We start from the raw sequence: 16,877 nt of genomic DNA on the forward strand, positions 1-16,877 counted from the left end.
CCTATCTACATGTCCCAATCTTCCTGGGTCATCAAAAATTCCTGCGTTTCGCGATACATCAGGATCACTTTCAGTTTGTCGCCCTGCCGTTCGGACTCGCCACCGCCCCCAGGGTTTTTAAAAAAGGCATGGCAGCGTTGATGGCCGTTTTGAGGATCAGAGGTCTCGTGCTCTTCCTGTACCTCGACGACATCCTCATCAAAGCTCCATCCTTGCCCAAGGCTCTCGAAAGTCTGACCAATGTATGCGACACACACTCTTGCTCGATTCGGGTGGATCATCAACACAAAAAAGTCCTGCCTAGTTCCAACACATTGCCTTGTGTTTCTAGGCATACTTTTCGACACTCATCAGGCAAAGGTCTTCCTTCCCGACGACAAGAGAGTAACTCTTCGGCGGGATGTTCGTTTGCTTCAGGGCCCCCGACTCATTTCCCTCCGATCAGCCATGAGAGTTCTAGGGAGGATGGTTGCAACGTCGGAGGCGATTCCCTTCGCCCAATTCCACTCAAGACCGCTTCAGCGGGCCATTCTGTTGCAGTGGAACAAGTCTGTCTCCTCACTGGATCTTCCAATTCGACTCATTTCAGATCAGGCTGTCCCTCAATTGGTGGCTAGCATCTCTTATCGCCCAGGGCCAATCGTTCCTTCCGGTACATTGGCAAGTGGTGACGACAGACGCCAGTCTTTTGGGCTGGGGCGCAGTGTTTCGCCATCTCACAGTACAGGGCCGTTGGTCAAGGCAGGAAGCGACTCTTCCGATCAACGTCCTGGAGATACGGGCTATTTTCCTGTCCCTGATTCATTGGGACAAGCTGCTCAAAGGTCTGCCAATCCGGATTCAGACGGACAATGCCACAGCGGTAGCATATATCAACCACCAAGGAGGGACTCTGAGTTCTTCAGCGTTGGCCGAGGTATCCAAGATACTTCATTGGGCAGAAATGTCAGTCCCAGCGATATCCGCCGTACACATTCCGGGTGTGGAAAACGAGGCCGCCGATTTTCTCAGCCGCAAAGGCCTCACGGCAGGGGAATGGTCCCTGCATCAGGAAGTCTTCCAACAGATTTGCCTTCATTTGCGTACTCCGGACGTGGATCTGATGGCGTCCCGTCTGAACAAGAAAGTTTCACAGTTTGTATCCAGGGCCCGCGATCCCCTCTCGGTAGACGCCGATGCTCTGACCATTCCTTGGCCACAGTTCACGCTCCCCAATCTGTTCCCTCCTCTTCCTCTTCTTCCCAAGCTGTTGAAGATCAAGGCAGAAGGGGTACCAGTCATCCTCATCGCGCCGGATTGGCCCAGAAGGTCTTGGTTCACGGACATCGTCAACCTTCTCGCGGACGCTCCTTGGACACTTCCAGACAGACCAGATCTGCTGTCTTAGGGTCCGATTTACAACCCCAATTCTCGGTCGCTCAATTTGACGGCGTGGCCATTGAGACCGCGGTTCTGAAAAAGTCAGGGTTTTCAGATCGGGTAATTCACACAATGATCCGGGCTAGGAAGCCTTTGTCTTCCAAAATATAGAACGTGGAAGGCATATTTTCGTTGGTGTGAGTCCAATCGCGTTCCGCCAATGTCTTTCTCGCTCCCTTCTATTCTAGCATTCCTCCAGGTAGGCCTGGACCGGGGTCTGGCCCTTAGTTCTCTAAAGGGGCAAGTTTCAGCGCTTTCAATTCTTTTCCAGAAGATGCTATCCTCTCGGCCGCAGGTAAAAACCTTTTTACAAGGGGCGGCCCATGCAGTTCCTCTGTATCTGGCTCAAGTGGATCCCTGGGATCTCAATTTAGTCCTAGAGGCTCTACAAGGTTCCTCCTTTGAGCCTCTCAAGGAGGTTTCTCTATCTCTTCTCTCTTGGAAAGTGGCCTTTCTAGTGGCCATTACTTCCATCCGACGTGTCTCGGAGTTGGCAGCTCTTTCTTGTCAACCTCCTTTTTTAGTGATTCACCAAGATAAAACTGTTCTACGGCCTCCGTCATCCTTTCTTCCCAAGGTGGTATCTGCTTTCAACTTGAATGAAGACATCGTTCTACCTTCTTTCTGCCCGGCTCCAGTTCATCCCCGGGAACGCTCCTTGAACAGACTGGACCAGGTCAGGGTGACGAATGTCTGCTTGGCTAGAACCGATTCGTTCCGGAAGACAGACTCTTTTTTTGTCATCCCAGATGGGGCTCGAAAAGGCCTGTCAGCCTCCAAGGGGACTATTGCGCGCTAGATCAGATCGGCTATCTTAGAGGCTTACCGGATAAAGAACAGAGTGCCCCCTTCTGGGATTAAGGCTCACTCCACTCGGGCAGTGGGCACATCCTGGGCAGTGCACCACAGGGCTTCTGCGATGCAGCTTTGTAAAGCTGCAACCTGGTCCTCTGTTCACACCTTTGTAAAATTTTACAAGGTTCACACCTACGCTTCGGCGGATGCCAGCCTAGGAAGAAGGATCTTGCAGGCGGCGGTGGTGAGTCCGCTGACCTGATGGAAGTTTGTTTCCCACCCCAGGGACTGCTTTGGGACGTCCCATGGTTCCTGTGTCCCCCAATGAAGCGATAGAGAAAACAGGATTTTTAGTTGCTTACCGTAAAATCTTGGAGCCTTCATTGGGGAACTCAGCACCCTCCCATGTTTTGAACTTCTGTACTTTGTACTATGTAATATAGTTCTAGTTGAATTGTTGGTTTACTTTATATTCTATTGCTTCTCCTACTGCTTTCTCACTAACTGAGTAACTGAGTGCCAGTCGGTGGGGTGTATACTGTGGAGGAGGAGCTAAATTTCTTATTTGCATAGTGTCAGCCTCCTAGTGGCAGCAGCATACACCCATGGTTCCTGTGTCCCCAAATGAAGGCTTCGAGAAACAGATTTTACGGTAAGCAACTAAAAATCCTGTTTTTTCCATTATGTTCTTTCCATGTGCTTTATTCTATCTGAGCACTATATAATTATATTCTTGTCTCCCCTTGTCGGCGCTCATTGTCACTTTTGCAGAAATATTTTGGCCATTTTCACCCCCTTTTGCACATTGCACTTTTTTAGCCACATATTATTGTGACACCCCCTTGTATGCTTTTGTATATATTTTTATGAGATTTCTAGGCACATCCTTATGTACTAAGCCCTTTTTGCATTCATTGAATTTTTTGTTTTCACATTTTTGGAGGGGAATAATTACAATTTTCTAGCACTTTTTTCAGCTGCATGAATATAGGGACTGTTATTTGAACTGAATTAATTCTTGGATAATACCAGTTCATTACTTTTTTCCCCTACATATTTGGTAGATATATGTTTTTATATATGATCTATTATATTTATATTATTATTTGATATAGGTCCGAAAATACAGGCACAATGTTAGTGTAACATTCCCATTGCAATTTTTATGAATTAAATTTAAATATTTCCAATGTATGACTGACGCCCCCTTCTGTCTATATTGGATAACACATCCCTACCATCCATTCCCCTGATTTACTGCTCTCCACATCCCAGTAATGCCCTGAGGTAAATCCCCTCTTGCTCATCACCTGATTATACTGGAATCTCTCTGCTGTTTCTGGACGTTTCTGTTCCTCGTGTCCTGGTTGCAGTTTTCAGGTCGTCTGATATAAAAGGATTATTACCAGCTGTGGTTACATGCAGTAAAATGTCTGCAGGACCCTCGACATAGATCCCGTCTCCTTATAACTGTTATTTTGTCACATAATGTGTGTGAGGTCACAGCCACATCCATGTCATCTCCATCATGGAGCTGTTTATCATGTCCCTCTGTGTCCTCACCGCCTCCCTCCTCCTCAGGATTACACTAGTCACCGGTGTCTGGTTCCTGTAAGACAGTCAGTGGATCCGTCATGTTGCACAGCTTCTCAATGTGTCTCATCTTCCTGGACAGCTCGTCCTTCTTTATTTCCAGCTGATAGATCAGAGCAGACAGTGACAGTGACTCTTCCTTTTCCTGCCTGGAGATCTCACTCAGGACCTTCTTCTCCAGGTCGTCCACCCATCTCCTGATGTCTGTACACAGGGCAGTGACTCTCTCGGCTTCTCCAGCTGCTTTTTCTTGAGCTTTTCTCCTGCTCTCCTCCAGACTCTGGACTCTTTCCTCAGTATCCTTTCTCTTTGTGGTCAGTTTCTGGAGAAAATTTCTCAGTTTCTTCTCAAAGGCCTCATCCAGCATCTCCACCCAGTGTCCTCGATATTCTCCAGCCACAGGGCCGCCATCAGGGCATTACTGCCCTGACTGGCATATGGGGCCCAATGGGCAGTGGGCCGTCTCTCCTGCTTATCGGGCCCCAGCCGCAGGATTCTGCCGGAGCAGTAACTGAGCCCTGCGTCCGAAACGCAGGTTCAGTTACTCTATTGCTTGCGGGCCCGCAATGCATTAAAGCTGCCAGCCAATCGTAGGCTGGTAGTGACGTCAGCGCGCATGTCGCCGACATATGATGTCATCGTTATTTGCTGGCAAGTGCGCTCTTGAAACGCCGGGAGAGATCATCGTCGCAGGAGCACAGCCAGGTAAGAGGAAAGGTTTTTTTTCATTTGTATTGAAAGCGGCAAGCCGCACTGTTTCGCCGGCAGAATGGAGACACATGGACCATGAGTAGGGCCCGGCCAAAAGAGTCTACTTTGTTGTGGTGGCGGCTTAAAAAATCTTTTGACTGTGGACAGTTCAAGTGATGGAGGCAGGGCTGGGGTGGAGCAGCTACTGAATTGTCAACTGTATGTATATGTGTTGGTGGGCACCACAAACAATATAACATAAATGCAGGGGCTGGGTGCAACACTGTGCAGGGAGATTAAATGAAAAAAAAGGAGAAAAGAGACACAGGATAACATGCACACAACAGCAGAATGTCCATGTGAAGAAAGGCTTTTATTTGACATACAATAGCCAGGAAGGTCCAAGTGTACAATAAAAACAAAAACCACAAATAGAACAAAAGTGGGCAGGTGAAGAAGTCATGCAGTATACAGAAAGAGAAATAATTATATCATTACATGTTTCAAGTATGCATTCACAACAATGCCCTCTATCACCATATAATATGCATAGAATATTTAGTATAAAGATATGGACAAATTGCAACAATAAAATCTGATCAACCTACTAGTCACTTGAATAATGAGGAAAATACACAATTAGTGACAAATGGTAGGTATATGAACAATCCAAATGATTACCATGCAAGCCCATGGATGAGGGAAGGCAATTACTGGATCACATGAAAATCACCCAAGTATACTCACACTGCCCACAATGCCCAAATTGTCAACTGTATGGGGATGCTATGCTCTCATATCTCAGGTCAGTAAAAAGACATATTGGCGGGCATTAAAGGGCTAACATGCATTTCCGGCAATTGTGCCGGAAATCCGCCCATTGATGACCCTGTCACGTGATAGGGGGTCACTGATGGGTTGGCATGACAATCAGAGGTCTCCTGGATATCTCTATGGTTGTCACCGCCGGCTTGCTATGAGCGCCATCCGGTGGTCGGCGCTCCTAGCAAGTGAGGTATTCTGCTACATGCAGGCTATCTGATCATCGCCTGTATGTAGCAGAGCCGATCGGGTTATTGCAGCTTCTAGTCTTCCATTGAGGCTATTGAAGCATGCCAAAAGTGAAAAAATATGTTTTTAAAAATATTAAAAAAAAAAAATAAAAGTTCAAATCACCCCCCTTTCGCCTCATTCAAAATAAAAAAAATAAAAAATCAAAACATACACATATTTGGTATCGCCTCGTTCAGAATCGCCCGAACTATCAATAAAAAAAAGGATTAACCTGATCGCTAAAAGGTGTAGCGAGAAAAGTCAAAACGCCAGAATTACGTTTTTTTGATCGCGGCGACATTGCATTGAAATGTAATAATGGGTGATCAAAAGATTGTATCTGCAAAAAATAAGCTTTCACCTGACCCGAGATCACGAAAAATGGAGACGCTACAGGTATTGGAAAATCGGAAAATGGTGTAATTTTTATTTTTTTTTTAACAAAGTTTGGAATTTTTTTTCACCACTTAGATAAAAAAAAGCACCTAGACATGTTTGGTGTCTATGAACTCGATAATTAAAATGACAGGTTAGTTTTAGCATTTAGTGAACCTAGTAAAAAGGCAAAACAAAAAAACAACTGTGGGATTGCATTACTTATTGCAATTTCACCGCACCTTGAATTTTCTTTCCTGTTTTCCAGTGCACGATATGTTAAAACCAATGGTGTCATTAAAGAGTACAACTTGTCCCTCGAAAAACAAGCCCTCACATGGCCATATTGGCAGAAAAATAAAAAAGCTATGGCTCTGGGAAAAAAGGATAGCAAAAAACGAAAAAGCAAATCCAAACATACCTCCAGTCTTGAAGGGGTTAAAATAAAGGGCCCGTTACACATAGCGATATTGCTAGCATTATCGCTATAACGTCACTGGTTTTATGACGCAGCAGCGATATTGCTAGCGATATCGCTATGTGTGATACTTACCTCCGACCGACTCCCCCGCTGTCGCTGATCGAGCGAGAATGGCCTGGGCCGTTTCTCGTCGGCCACTTCCTGCTAGGCTTCCTGTGGCGCCGACGAGCGACGCGTGGATGCAGGCGGGAGGACGTCAGGATCGCCTCGTCTGACAGGTAAGTAGCGACCCCCAACCGCTGCTATGTCGCTGGTGAGATCTGCCTGTTTGGCAGCTCACTAGCGACCACTTAGCGATGCACCAGTGATCCTGACCGGGTCGTATCGTGGTCGGGATTGCTGGTGCATCGCTAAGTGTAACGGTACCCTTAGGGAAAAACTTATTGATAATGTACTTAGATGCTACTTGATTACTATTCACTAAGATTCAGAGGATACATGTTCAGTAGAAGAAACAGGAGTAACATTAAACGTATAAAAAATTGGTCTGAGTCTCACCGCCGAGAGTTGCAAGAGTGTTCTCCGTATAGTATTTCATGTGTAATGTGATGATGCGATTTTCTGTCAGCCATTTACCTGTATGACATCTGTATGGCTTTACATTTCTAACTTATTTTTCCTATGTACCGTCCAATTCAGTTCTTTTAGACAACACAGACAGGTCAGGTGCAACTGAACAGTGGAGTCTGTGTGACGAAGTTAGGCTTTGGAGTCTATGCACTAAAGTGCTGAGGATGGACCTGTCTGTGTCGTCACCAAAAACTGATTATTTCTGATGAAGGCCTAGTGTTGGCCGAAACGTCAACGTTTTCACACAGTGGATGTACCTATGTTAATAAATTACTCTTTTACGTTTTCTGCATTTCAATTTGGAGTGCCAAATTTAATTTTTGGGATATTTGGAGTGGTATCCTATTCGTACGCCCTTTTACAGTGGAGTGCCGTGCAGCCTTATTTGATATTAAATGTAATGATCATTTTGAAACCCGCTACAGACATACCATATTTTAAAATATTGTGTGAATGTTTAAGGCAGCTTTCAGTTACTTCGCAACATTTTGTCATTAGCACTCCATTATGTTCTTCAAACTGAACTGTTCCTTAGCATGTATGTTTCTTACTTTTATAATGGACTACACTGTTAGGCTACGTGCGTACGTTGCAGATTTGCTTGCAGAAATTTCACACAGATACCGTACACAGACATGCGTGCACACAATACACAGACATGCACATATACAAATCGCAGACATGCACACACAATACGCAGACATACACACTCATACAGTACAATACACAGACATGCACACACAATACGTAGACATACACATACAATATGAAGATATCTACATATACATACAGTATTTGATCCAATAGAAGAACAGAAGGACCGCACTCCACAGGTGGGTGAAGAATCGTTGCTGTTTATTGGCACATGCAATCCATGTTGGCCGGGGGAGTGATAGCAGGAGTGAAAATAGAGCTGACAACGGCCATTTGATGACCCGTTGAAGCGCCGGTACAGCGCGAAACGGACGTTGTCAACTCTATTTTCACTCCTGCTATCACTCCCCCGGCCAACATGGATTGCATGTGCCAATAAACAGCAACGATTCTTCACCAGCCTATGGAGTGCGGTCCTTCTGTTCTTCTATTGGATCCATTTATCGTTGTGATTTGGCCGTCACTAAAACAAACAAGGCCACGCACAGCCCACTCTGCAGCTGTGTCTGCTCCTAATGATGCGGCCGGGCCAGCACTGTGCCTCTAATTTTGCTTGTGTGTCGGCCCAGCCACGTCATTGCTAGCAAACACTGCCGCCATGTTTGTTTAAGTGACGGCTCAAGCAGTGCCAAAGAAATAGGTGGCCCTGCACAGCTGCTGGGGGAGCATCCCGGGCCCCCATGTGTCCAGGGCCCCTGCACTTTCTCGGGTGCGCTGGGTGCTGATGTCGGCCCTGTATATCATATATCACATATAGAATGTAAAGGGCTCATGGTAAAATTAATTAAGTGACCAGAATGACAGAGCTGAGAAATCTATAGTCAATTTATTAATAGAGTTTTATTTCTAATCAACAGACAAAGGGTTAACAGAAGAAACTGATGAACATGTAGGAGGTAAAGTACAATCAATGTGACACCAAGAACAAAAATGCTCTGTGTGAAAAGAACTTGATATTGAAGCAATCTGTGGGGTAAAGGGATGGAACCTTCTTCACAGCGTCGGCATGGGGGCTCGTCATTGTATTCACCCATCAGAGCCCCGGTGACGCCATCGCAGGGCGCCGATGGCTTACTAAGAGATCCAAGGGTCGACTGTAGACCTCCTGTCTGTCATCACTGAGGTCCTGTGAAACCCTTCTTGTGGCCGGGCTTTAAAGGAGACTATGATTTTTACAATATGCAGCAATACTGTGGTATTTCTGTATACAGCATAAGCGATCAGACGATCGTAAGTTCAAGACCATAAGGGAACTAATAAAAATAGTAAAAAAAAAGTTTTCAAAAATATGAAAAAATAAAGCAAAAAAATCTTAAACATCAATCCGCTCACGCCTGCTCCACAGCTGGAGGTACACTGACAGGAGGCTGCCACCAGCCGGGGCAGCCCCTGTAACTCGTCTATACACCTGTGTACAAACCCCCCCCCTCTTTTTCCAAGCGCTGGAGCAAAAAGCGCGATTTTAACCTGCACCGCTTACTGGAGTGAGGACTTCGCATCGCATTATCTCTACAGGTACTGCTCTCCGACTTGTGCATTTACTATTGCGGCTACTCTGCACAGCCGTCCACAGGCTGCAATCTGACTTTGACTTTTTTTTTTTTTTCCTTTAACCACCCAATTTAGATTTCCCTCTTCTTTGAGTGTTCCAAGCGCACACTAATATTATGAGTTATTTTACAAAATGTCATATCTATCTCAAAGTGGAAGCAATAAAAACACTGTTGCCCTGCAAAATATAAGCCCTCACACAGCTCCATCAACCTAAAAAATACAACATAATGGGTCTCAGAAAATGGTGACACAATCAGAATTGAGAAAATGAAAGCACAAAAACCTGAAATTGGTCATGTCAAGAAAGGGTTAAAAAGCTTGCTGCCAAATGTCTCAGTAATTACATACCCGATTATAGATAATCATCACCTGTTACTGACACTCATGTTTTTGTGGCGCCCCTGAGGCTTCAGTCGCCACAGAGGTACTGCACCTTCTCCTAAGGTGTAGTGCCCCACCATCCAGGTAAGGTGGGTGCTCCTGACCACACTCCACACCTGCACCCCACACACAGGATAGTTCAGCAGGGACCCATCCATGCTTTATGCTGGAAAGGTCATAGGGTGCCTTTTGTGGTCCCTGGCTTCGCAACACGAGAGGTGCTGGGGAGGCGGGTGGAGTTAGCTATAAAAGAGAGGGAAAGTGTAGGATTTCAGGTCAGTCTGACAGGAGGTCAGTCAGACGAGGGTCTGAGAGAGAGAGCAGGCTGACAGCAGGTCAGCCTGAGAGAAGCTCAAGGCGGAGGAAGGCAGTCAGTCAGGAGAGGCTGAGGACTGGTCTTAGTGGAACGAGCTTCTCAGGGAAGAAAGAGAAAGACGTAGACTGGAGACTACAGATTCCATAAGAGAGATAGAACAGATCAGAAGGAAGAATAGAAGGAAGGTGGGAAGCAGGTTGAGAAAGAGAGAGAACTCTTCCAGTCCAGAGAGCGCAAAGGCCGGGGCCCGGTCCCAGAGGTTGATTGGATCTTTATGTCCGGCAACAGACACCGGAGGAGTAGTGAGCCACTAATGCCTTGCTCCCCTCATAGACTTGGGACACAACAGCAATTGAATAGAGCCGGGACGCAGTGAGGAGTCCCCGAAGCAGGCTACAGCTGTCTGTCTTACAAGTAAAGACTAGGAACACCTAGAGAGAGGCATTCCAGGGTAACTACTGGAGTGCTTCGCACCTAAAGGCGCATTGGAGGAGTCGTTCAGAGAAGGTACATATTGGCGGAGTGTGGAAGGGAGAACCCTATCTGGCTTGGAGGTTGGCTGGAGCCCTGACCCGGAGAACACAGTACGGAGGCAGGCGTGTGTGTGAACTGCAACCAGTGAGTAAAGCTTTGGAACCGCACACCCTGGTGTCCTCCAGTTATTCCAGCACCGCTACACCTGGGTAACAACATCTACACCATCCTGCGCCTCTCATCCATTGCACCTACACTGCCCTGGGACTACAGCTCCACCTGTGGGGAGCTATACCATCTCCGCTGCACCACACCATCAGTCCCAGCGGATCTGCATGCAGCGTTGGCTCAACATCTCACTTGCCAAACACCACGGGTGGCGTCACAAACTATTTCTATAAACTTTAACAGCATTAACATCACCGCCATTGATATTGGGCGCCCAGGGACACGGACCGAGTCGCAGCTGCCGTGAAGCTTTCCCCCTCCTGACACTGGCCCGGTACCGAGTAACCCCGCTGCCCTGGGCGAGCGGGGGCGACCCATTTTCTTTATTGTCAAACAACTATGATATACAAATAGCGCAGCATGAAGAGGCTCGGAGAAGGCGGCAGTGAAGGTGTGTAAGGCCTCTTTCACACTTCAGTTTTTTGCAATCAGTCACAATCCGCCAGGTTTTGAAAAAAAAACGGATCCTCAATTTTTTTTGAGGATCCGTTTTTTTCCCCATTGACTTGCATTAATGGCGGATTGTGACGGATTGCTGTCCGTTGCATCCGTTTTTTTTGAGGATCCGCCAAAAGTTGCTGTCCGTCAACCATCCTCAAAGATTTCCAAACGGAGCTTGCAACGTTTTTTTCTCTGGCGGATCCTCCAGACACTCATTTAACCCGAAATTCTTTCTGGTTGCCGGACAAAAAAAAAAATCTCTCTCTCTCTCTCTCCTCTCTCTCTCCCCGGCCAGCGTTTCCTTTAAATGTCCTCATTTTCAGGATCCGTCTAAAAACGGATCCTGTGGCATCCGTTCACATCAGTTGACAACGGATCCGCTTGTCTGACTTTCTGGCGGATTTGAACTGATGCAAAAAACTGAAGTGTGAAAGAGGCCTAAGTGTCTGATGGAGTCACACAGCTCATAAAAGGACAACTGCCCGGCCTCATAATCCAGACATATTCTGACTCTATCACTGGAGATCTTGCCAGGTAACAGGATCACTTTACTGACATGTATCACTGAATACTGATCATTATATCTCCACAAACTCCAGGACTTGTTATTATAGCCAATCTCAGACTGACGCCCCCTCCTGTCTATACTGGGGTAACACATCCCCACCATCCACCTCCCTGATCTACTGATCTTCACATCCAAGTAATGTTGTCCTGAGGCAAATCCCCTCCTGCTCATCACCTGATGATACTGGAATCTCTCTTCTGTTTCTGGACGATTCTGCTTCTCTTCTGTCCCGGTTGCAGTTTTCAGGTCATCTGATATAAAGACATTATTAGCAGCTGTAGTTACATCCAGTAATATGTCTGTAGGATCTTCCACAACATTACTAGCAGCTGTGGTTACATGCAGTAATATATCTGTAGGATCTTCCACATAGATCCAGCTCCTTATACCTGATATTGCGTCACACAATGTGTGTAATGTGTCTGAGATCACAGCCACATCCAGGTCATCTCCATCATGGGGCTGTTTATCATGTCCCCCTGTGTCCTCATCACCTCCCTCCTCCTCAGGATCACACAAGTCAACGGTGTCTGGTTCCTGTTAGACAATCAGTGGATCCGCCATGTTACACAGCTCCTCAATGTGTCTCTTCTTCCTAGACAGCTCGTCTTTCTTTATTTCCAGCTGATGGATCAGAGCAGACAGTGACAGTGACTCTTCTTTTTCCTGCCTGGAGATCTGACTCAGGACCTTCTTCTCCAAGTCATCCACCTGTCTCCTTATGTCAGTACACAGGGCAGTGACTCTCTCGACTTCTCCAGCTGCTTGTTCTTGAGCTTTTCTCCTCTGCTCGTCTGGACTCTTTCCTCAGTCTCCGCTCTCTTTGTGATAAGTTTCTGCAGTACATTTTTCAGTTTCTCCTCAGAGACCTCATCCACCATCTCCACATGGTGTCCTCATGTTCTCCTGCCAAACTGCAGGACACACAGATACAAGCAGCGTCCTCAGTGCAGTAATATTCCAGGATCTTCTTATGGACAGAACATTTCCTTTTCTCCAGAGAAGTGCTGGGATCAGATAAGACATGTTCTGGTGCTTTGTTGTGAGCTCTCAGGTGTGTATCACACAGAGAAGCCTCACAGTGTAGGCAGGATCTAACAGCAGGTGCCGGAGAGTCCACACAGTAAGTGCAGCAGATCCCGGTGATCTCCTCCTGATAAGGCTCAGTTTGCCCGAAATTCTTCACAATCTTACAAAGAGCAAAGTACCTTATCAGTGCCGGCCACTGCTGAAACTCTTCTATGCAATCAGGACAGGAATAAACTCCAGACCCGTCCTGTGTATCCAGCACACAATCAATACAGACCCGGCAGAAGTTGTGTCCACATCTCAGCATTACAGGATCTGTATAAGTGCTCAGACAGATGGAGCAGTCCAGCTCTTCTCCCAGATCAGCAGAAGCCATGGCTGACAGGAAGAATCAAAACTACAATTCTCTCTGCTCAAAAGGGTGGGCCTTATATTGTGTTCACAGGGGAGGGCTGAGGAGCAGAAGGTTAGCTACTATTAACCTGTTAATGGACACTTGTGAAAATCACATCTTATATCTGCAATAAATTTCATGTGTACATTGTGGTCACATATAACAAGTGAATTTATTGAAAGCCAACATGGACAATATCGATCATACGTGTAATTACGTGTAACGAGCCCCGCAAGGTTCAGTCCTAGGGTCTCGGACAGCTCATAGAATCTCTTGGCTTTCAGTATCACCTTTATGCTGATGACACACAGATCTACATCTCTGGACCAGATATCACCTCCCTACTAAACAGAATCCCTCAATGTCGGTCTGCTATTTCATCCTTCTTTGCTAGATTTCTAAAACTTAATATGGATAAAACAGAATTAATCATCTTTCCCTATCTCACGTGACCCCCCCAACAGACCTATCCATTAAAGTAAACGGCTGCCCACTCTCTCCAGTTCCACAAGCTCGCTTCCTCGGGGTTATCCTTGACACTGATCCCTCTTTCAAACCACATATCCAAGCCCTTTCCACTTCCTGCTGACTTCAACTCAAAAATATTTCACAGATCCGTACATTCCTCAACCAAGAATCTGCAAAAACCCTAGTCCATGCCCTCATCATCTCCCGCCTTGACTACTGCAAACTCCTGCTCTGTGGCCTCCCCTCTAACACTCTCGCAACCCTCCAATCTATTGTAAACTCTGCTGCCCGACTAATCCACCTGTCCCCCCGCTATTCCCCGGCCTCTCCCCTCTGTCAATCCCTGCACTGGCTCCCCATTACCCAAAGACTCCAGTTCAAAACCCTAACCATGACATACAAAGCTATCCACAACCTGAGTCCTCCATACATCTGTGACCTCGTCTCCTGGCACTTACCTTCATGAAACCTCCGATCCTCACAAGATCTGTACTCCCCTCTTATCTCCTCTTCCCACAAATACATACAAGATTTCTCCCACGCATCCCCCCTATTCTGGAACTCTCTACCACAACATATCAGACTCTCGCCTACCATGGAAACCTTCAAAAAGAACCTGAAGACCTACCTCTTCCAACAAGCCTACAACCTGCAGTAACCACCGATCCACCAAACCGCTGCATGACCAACTCTACCCTCACCTACTGTATCCTCGCCCATCCCTTGTAGATTATGAGCCCTCGCGGGCAGGGTCCTCTCTCCTCCTGTACCAGTCGTGACTTGTATTGTTTAAGAATACTGTACTTGTTTTTATTATGTATACCCCTCCTCACATGTAAAGCACCATGGAATAAATGGTGCTATAATAATAATATGCATGACTGAACTCATAATTTGATGCAGAAACACTGGATACTGAAGTCCGGATCAGAGCCATCCCCACCTCCATGGCGTGGGCATAGGCCGACATGACAACATGTGGTATCATATTAGGGGGATGGTACTATGTGGGGTCAGTTATATGGCCAGGTTAGGGGTGGGGCCACCTCAATTCCCGCTCACAGGGGCCAAGAATAGTAACCCCATATAACAGCACACCATGTCAGCTGTGGAGCTGGTCCTGGAGAGCCTTAGGGTTGCAGCGCTGTCACAGCCTCCTGGCTGGTTGGAGAGGCAAGTGGCTGGCATTATTGGTGCGTGAGCAGGGACGGTGGCGGAGGATTTTCCACGCGATCGGTTCCCGTCGAGTGAGGCCTCCGGAGCGGCTGTCACCGGATGCAGCTCCCCGGACCCAGCGCCCGCACCGGATCCCCTCTAGGGACGCTCTAGGCTGGGTGTCGTGTAATAAGCATGTCAGCAGGCCTCAGTCTGTGATGAATCCAAATGCCAGGCTGGGTTCAGCGGCGGTTAGCAGGCCTCCGCCTCAGCCTGTGTTGGGGCGGAGTCTGCGCGTGCTGGGCATCATGGGAGGTATGACGTCACGGTGATACTCCTGTAGGGCAGTCTGCCCACTCAGCACTGATTGACAGCAGTATGGAAATGGAGGATACACCGGTGGGTGGTATTTCCCTGCTTACAGGGTTATCGGCCCTGTCACTTCCTCAGATGGTGTGTCCACCTGCCCCCACAGGATTACCTTCGGTGGCCACCTACCTCTGCTGCTAAGGAGAAGATCAGACAGTGGGCTGTGTGCTGCAGGGTCCCCAGCGCAGACACAGCTTGCTGGTTCAGGACGAGGATCGGCCCTTCCCAGCGTGGTGTGGCTTCCCAGGGCTATGGTATTAGAATCTACGGGGTCACCTGGCTGCGGACCTCAGGCACATGAGGGTCCCATTGGGACGGATGGGCGTATTGGATGGACATCGGGATTCTAGATTTCTGGCTGGAGGGGTCACAGCTCCCTCGCAGCCCAGTGAGTATGACTCCATGTCTTGTCCGTTTTCCCCAATTCTAATGTCTCCCAGGTTGGGTGGGAGTAAGGTAGTTGAGCCAGGGGGCATAGGTCACGGGGTCGGTGTTTGGTCAGATTTAGCTAGTGAGGGGGTTAGGTATAGTCTGGTAAGCGTAAGAGATTTGCCCCCCCCCGTTTGGAATGGGGAGGGGCAGCTCCTGGGGATTTGGTGGTGTGTGTTGGTCCGCATTTTAGTGGGTACGGTTTGGCAGGTAGGGCATCAGTGGCGTTGGGTAGGTTTTCTGATCCCATTTCTGTGTCAGTGCAGGTTGAAAACGAAGGAATGTAGGATCCATTTGAATGACGGCACATGGGGAGGTGTATGTATGTTTTGAGGGTCCGTTGGGGGCTCATCTTAAAAAAGAAGTTAGGGAAAAAATCTGGAAGGATGAATATGTCGAGATTATTTCCCTGCTACCGCTTGAAAAATTCAATTTGGATAAAAACAAGAAGGATGATAGTAAGAAGGAGGATGAGGAGAAACGTAGGCAGCACCTGATCCCTCAAACATTTGTCAATTGGCTTCAAGCTTTCGCCATTTTGGCAAGTATAATAGGTGAAAAGGCGCCCGAGAACTGCTCTCCCCTATTCTGCTACATGGATTCCATTAGTGAGGCCCATAGGATTTATGGGGGACATGCATGGCTACGTTATGATGAGTAGTTCTGTCAAATAAAAGCATCCTGCAATGTGGCCTTTGGTTACGGGTTATGGCTACCACTAGGTTTGGTCATTCTTTTCACCGGGAGGTCAATAGTCAGGCCAGTGCTGCAGGGATTGGGGGGTCAATCAGGTCAATCGGTTGTGCAAAAGCCGGGCTTATGCTGGCAGTTCAACGACAGCCAGTGTTAAGTTTGGAGCCAACTGAAAATTCAAGCATCTCTGCTCTCATTGCAGTGGTTCCTCCCATGGGGCCGCCAGATGTTTTAATAAAAACAAGTAAAAACAGATTCTGCATCATCTTACCTTCCTGAATCATTATGTGAAGAGGGAAGCACATGTCCCTGTGCTATTGAACAGACTCCATCGCCATCTTGATAAGCTAGATAAACAGCCTGCACTTTGAGCTCTCTGGCCTCTGCTGTGCAGAGTGTTGAAGAATGAGATCCAGGACTCTGATATTAGCTCAGGAGAACACCCAATGGAGGAGGTTAGTGAGGAGAGCTGTGTAAGGAGAAAACACTGACAAGCTGGTGCTGCAGCAACAGGGTCCTAATGCCTGCACTCAAGGGCTGCAAACATATGCTGAGTTTTCTGCAGTACAGCTAAAGCACAGAAATAAGGTGGATTCAGGGTTTACCAAAGTAAAATTATCTCCACACGCTGCCTGTTTCTACCCTGACAATCTAAATACACTTGCAGGGACTTCGTCTGCTGCGTGCACTACATCACATTTTCCTCTTTCTCCTGGACCTCAGCAAACTCGCTTAATAGACAGCATGC

The 16,877-nt window shown here is 47.3% G+C and overlaps 1 protein-coding gene across 1 annotated transcript in view; it reads right to left on the bottom strand.

Annotated features, from left to right (window-relative positions):
* WEE2 (WEE2 oocyte meiosis inhibiting kinase) overlaps positions 1 to 16,428 on the bottom strand; it is an 82,390-nt gene extending 65,962 nt beyond the window's left edge. The window contains exon 1 of the mRNA XM_073567568.1: positions 16,401 to 16,428. Within this exon, the coding sequence (XP_073423669.1) occupies positions 16,401 to 16,413 (13 nt within the window). The 5' untranslated portion in view covers positions 16,414 to 16,428. The remainder of the gene's footprint in view (positions 1 to 16,400) is intronic.
* Between the last annotated feature and the right edge of the window lie 449 nt (positions 16,429 to 16,877).

Source organism: Dendrobates tinctorius, unplaced genomic scaffold, assembly GCF_039654945.1.
Source record: "Dendrobates tinctorius isolate UK_male_01 unplaced genomic scaffold, ASM3965494v1 ptg000020l, whole genome shotgun sequence".
NCBI classification, from domain to species: Eukaryota; Metazoa; Chordata; class Amphibia; order Anura; family Dendrobatidae; genus Dendrobates; species Dendrobates tinctorius.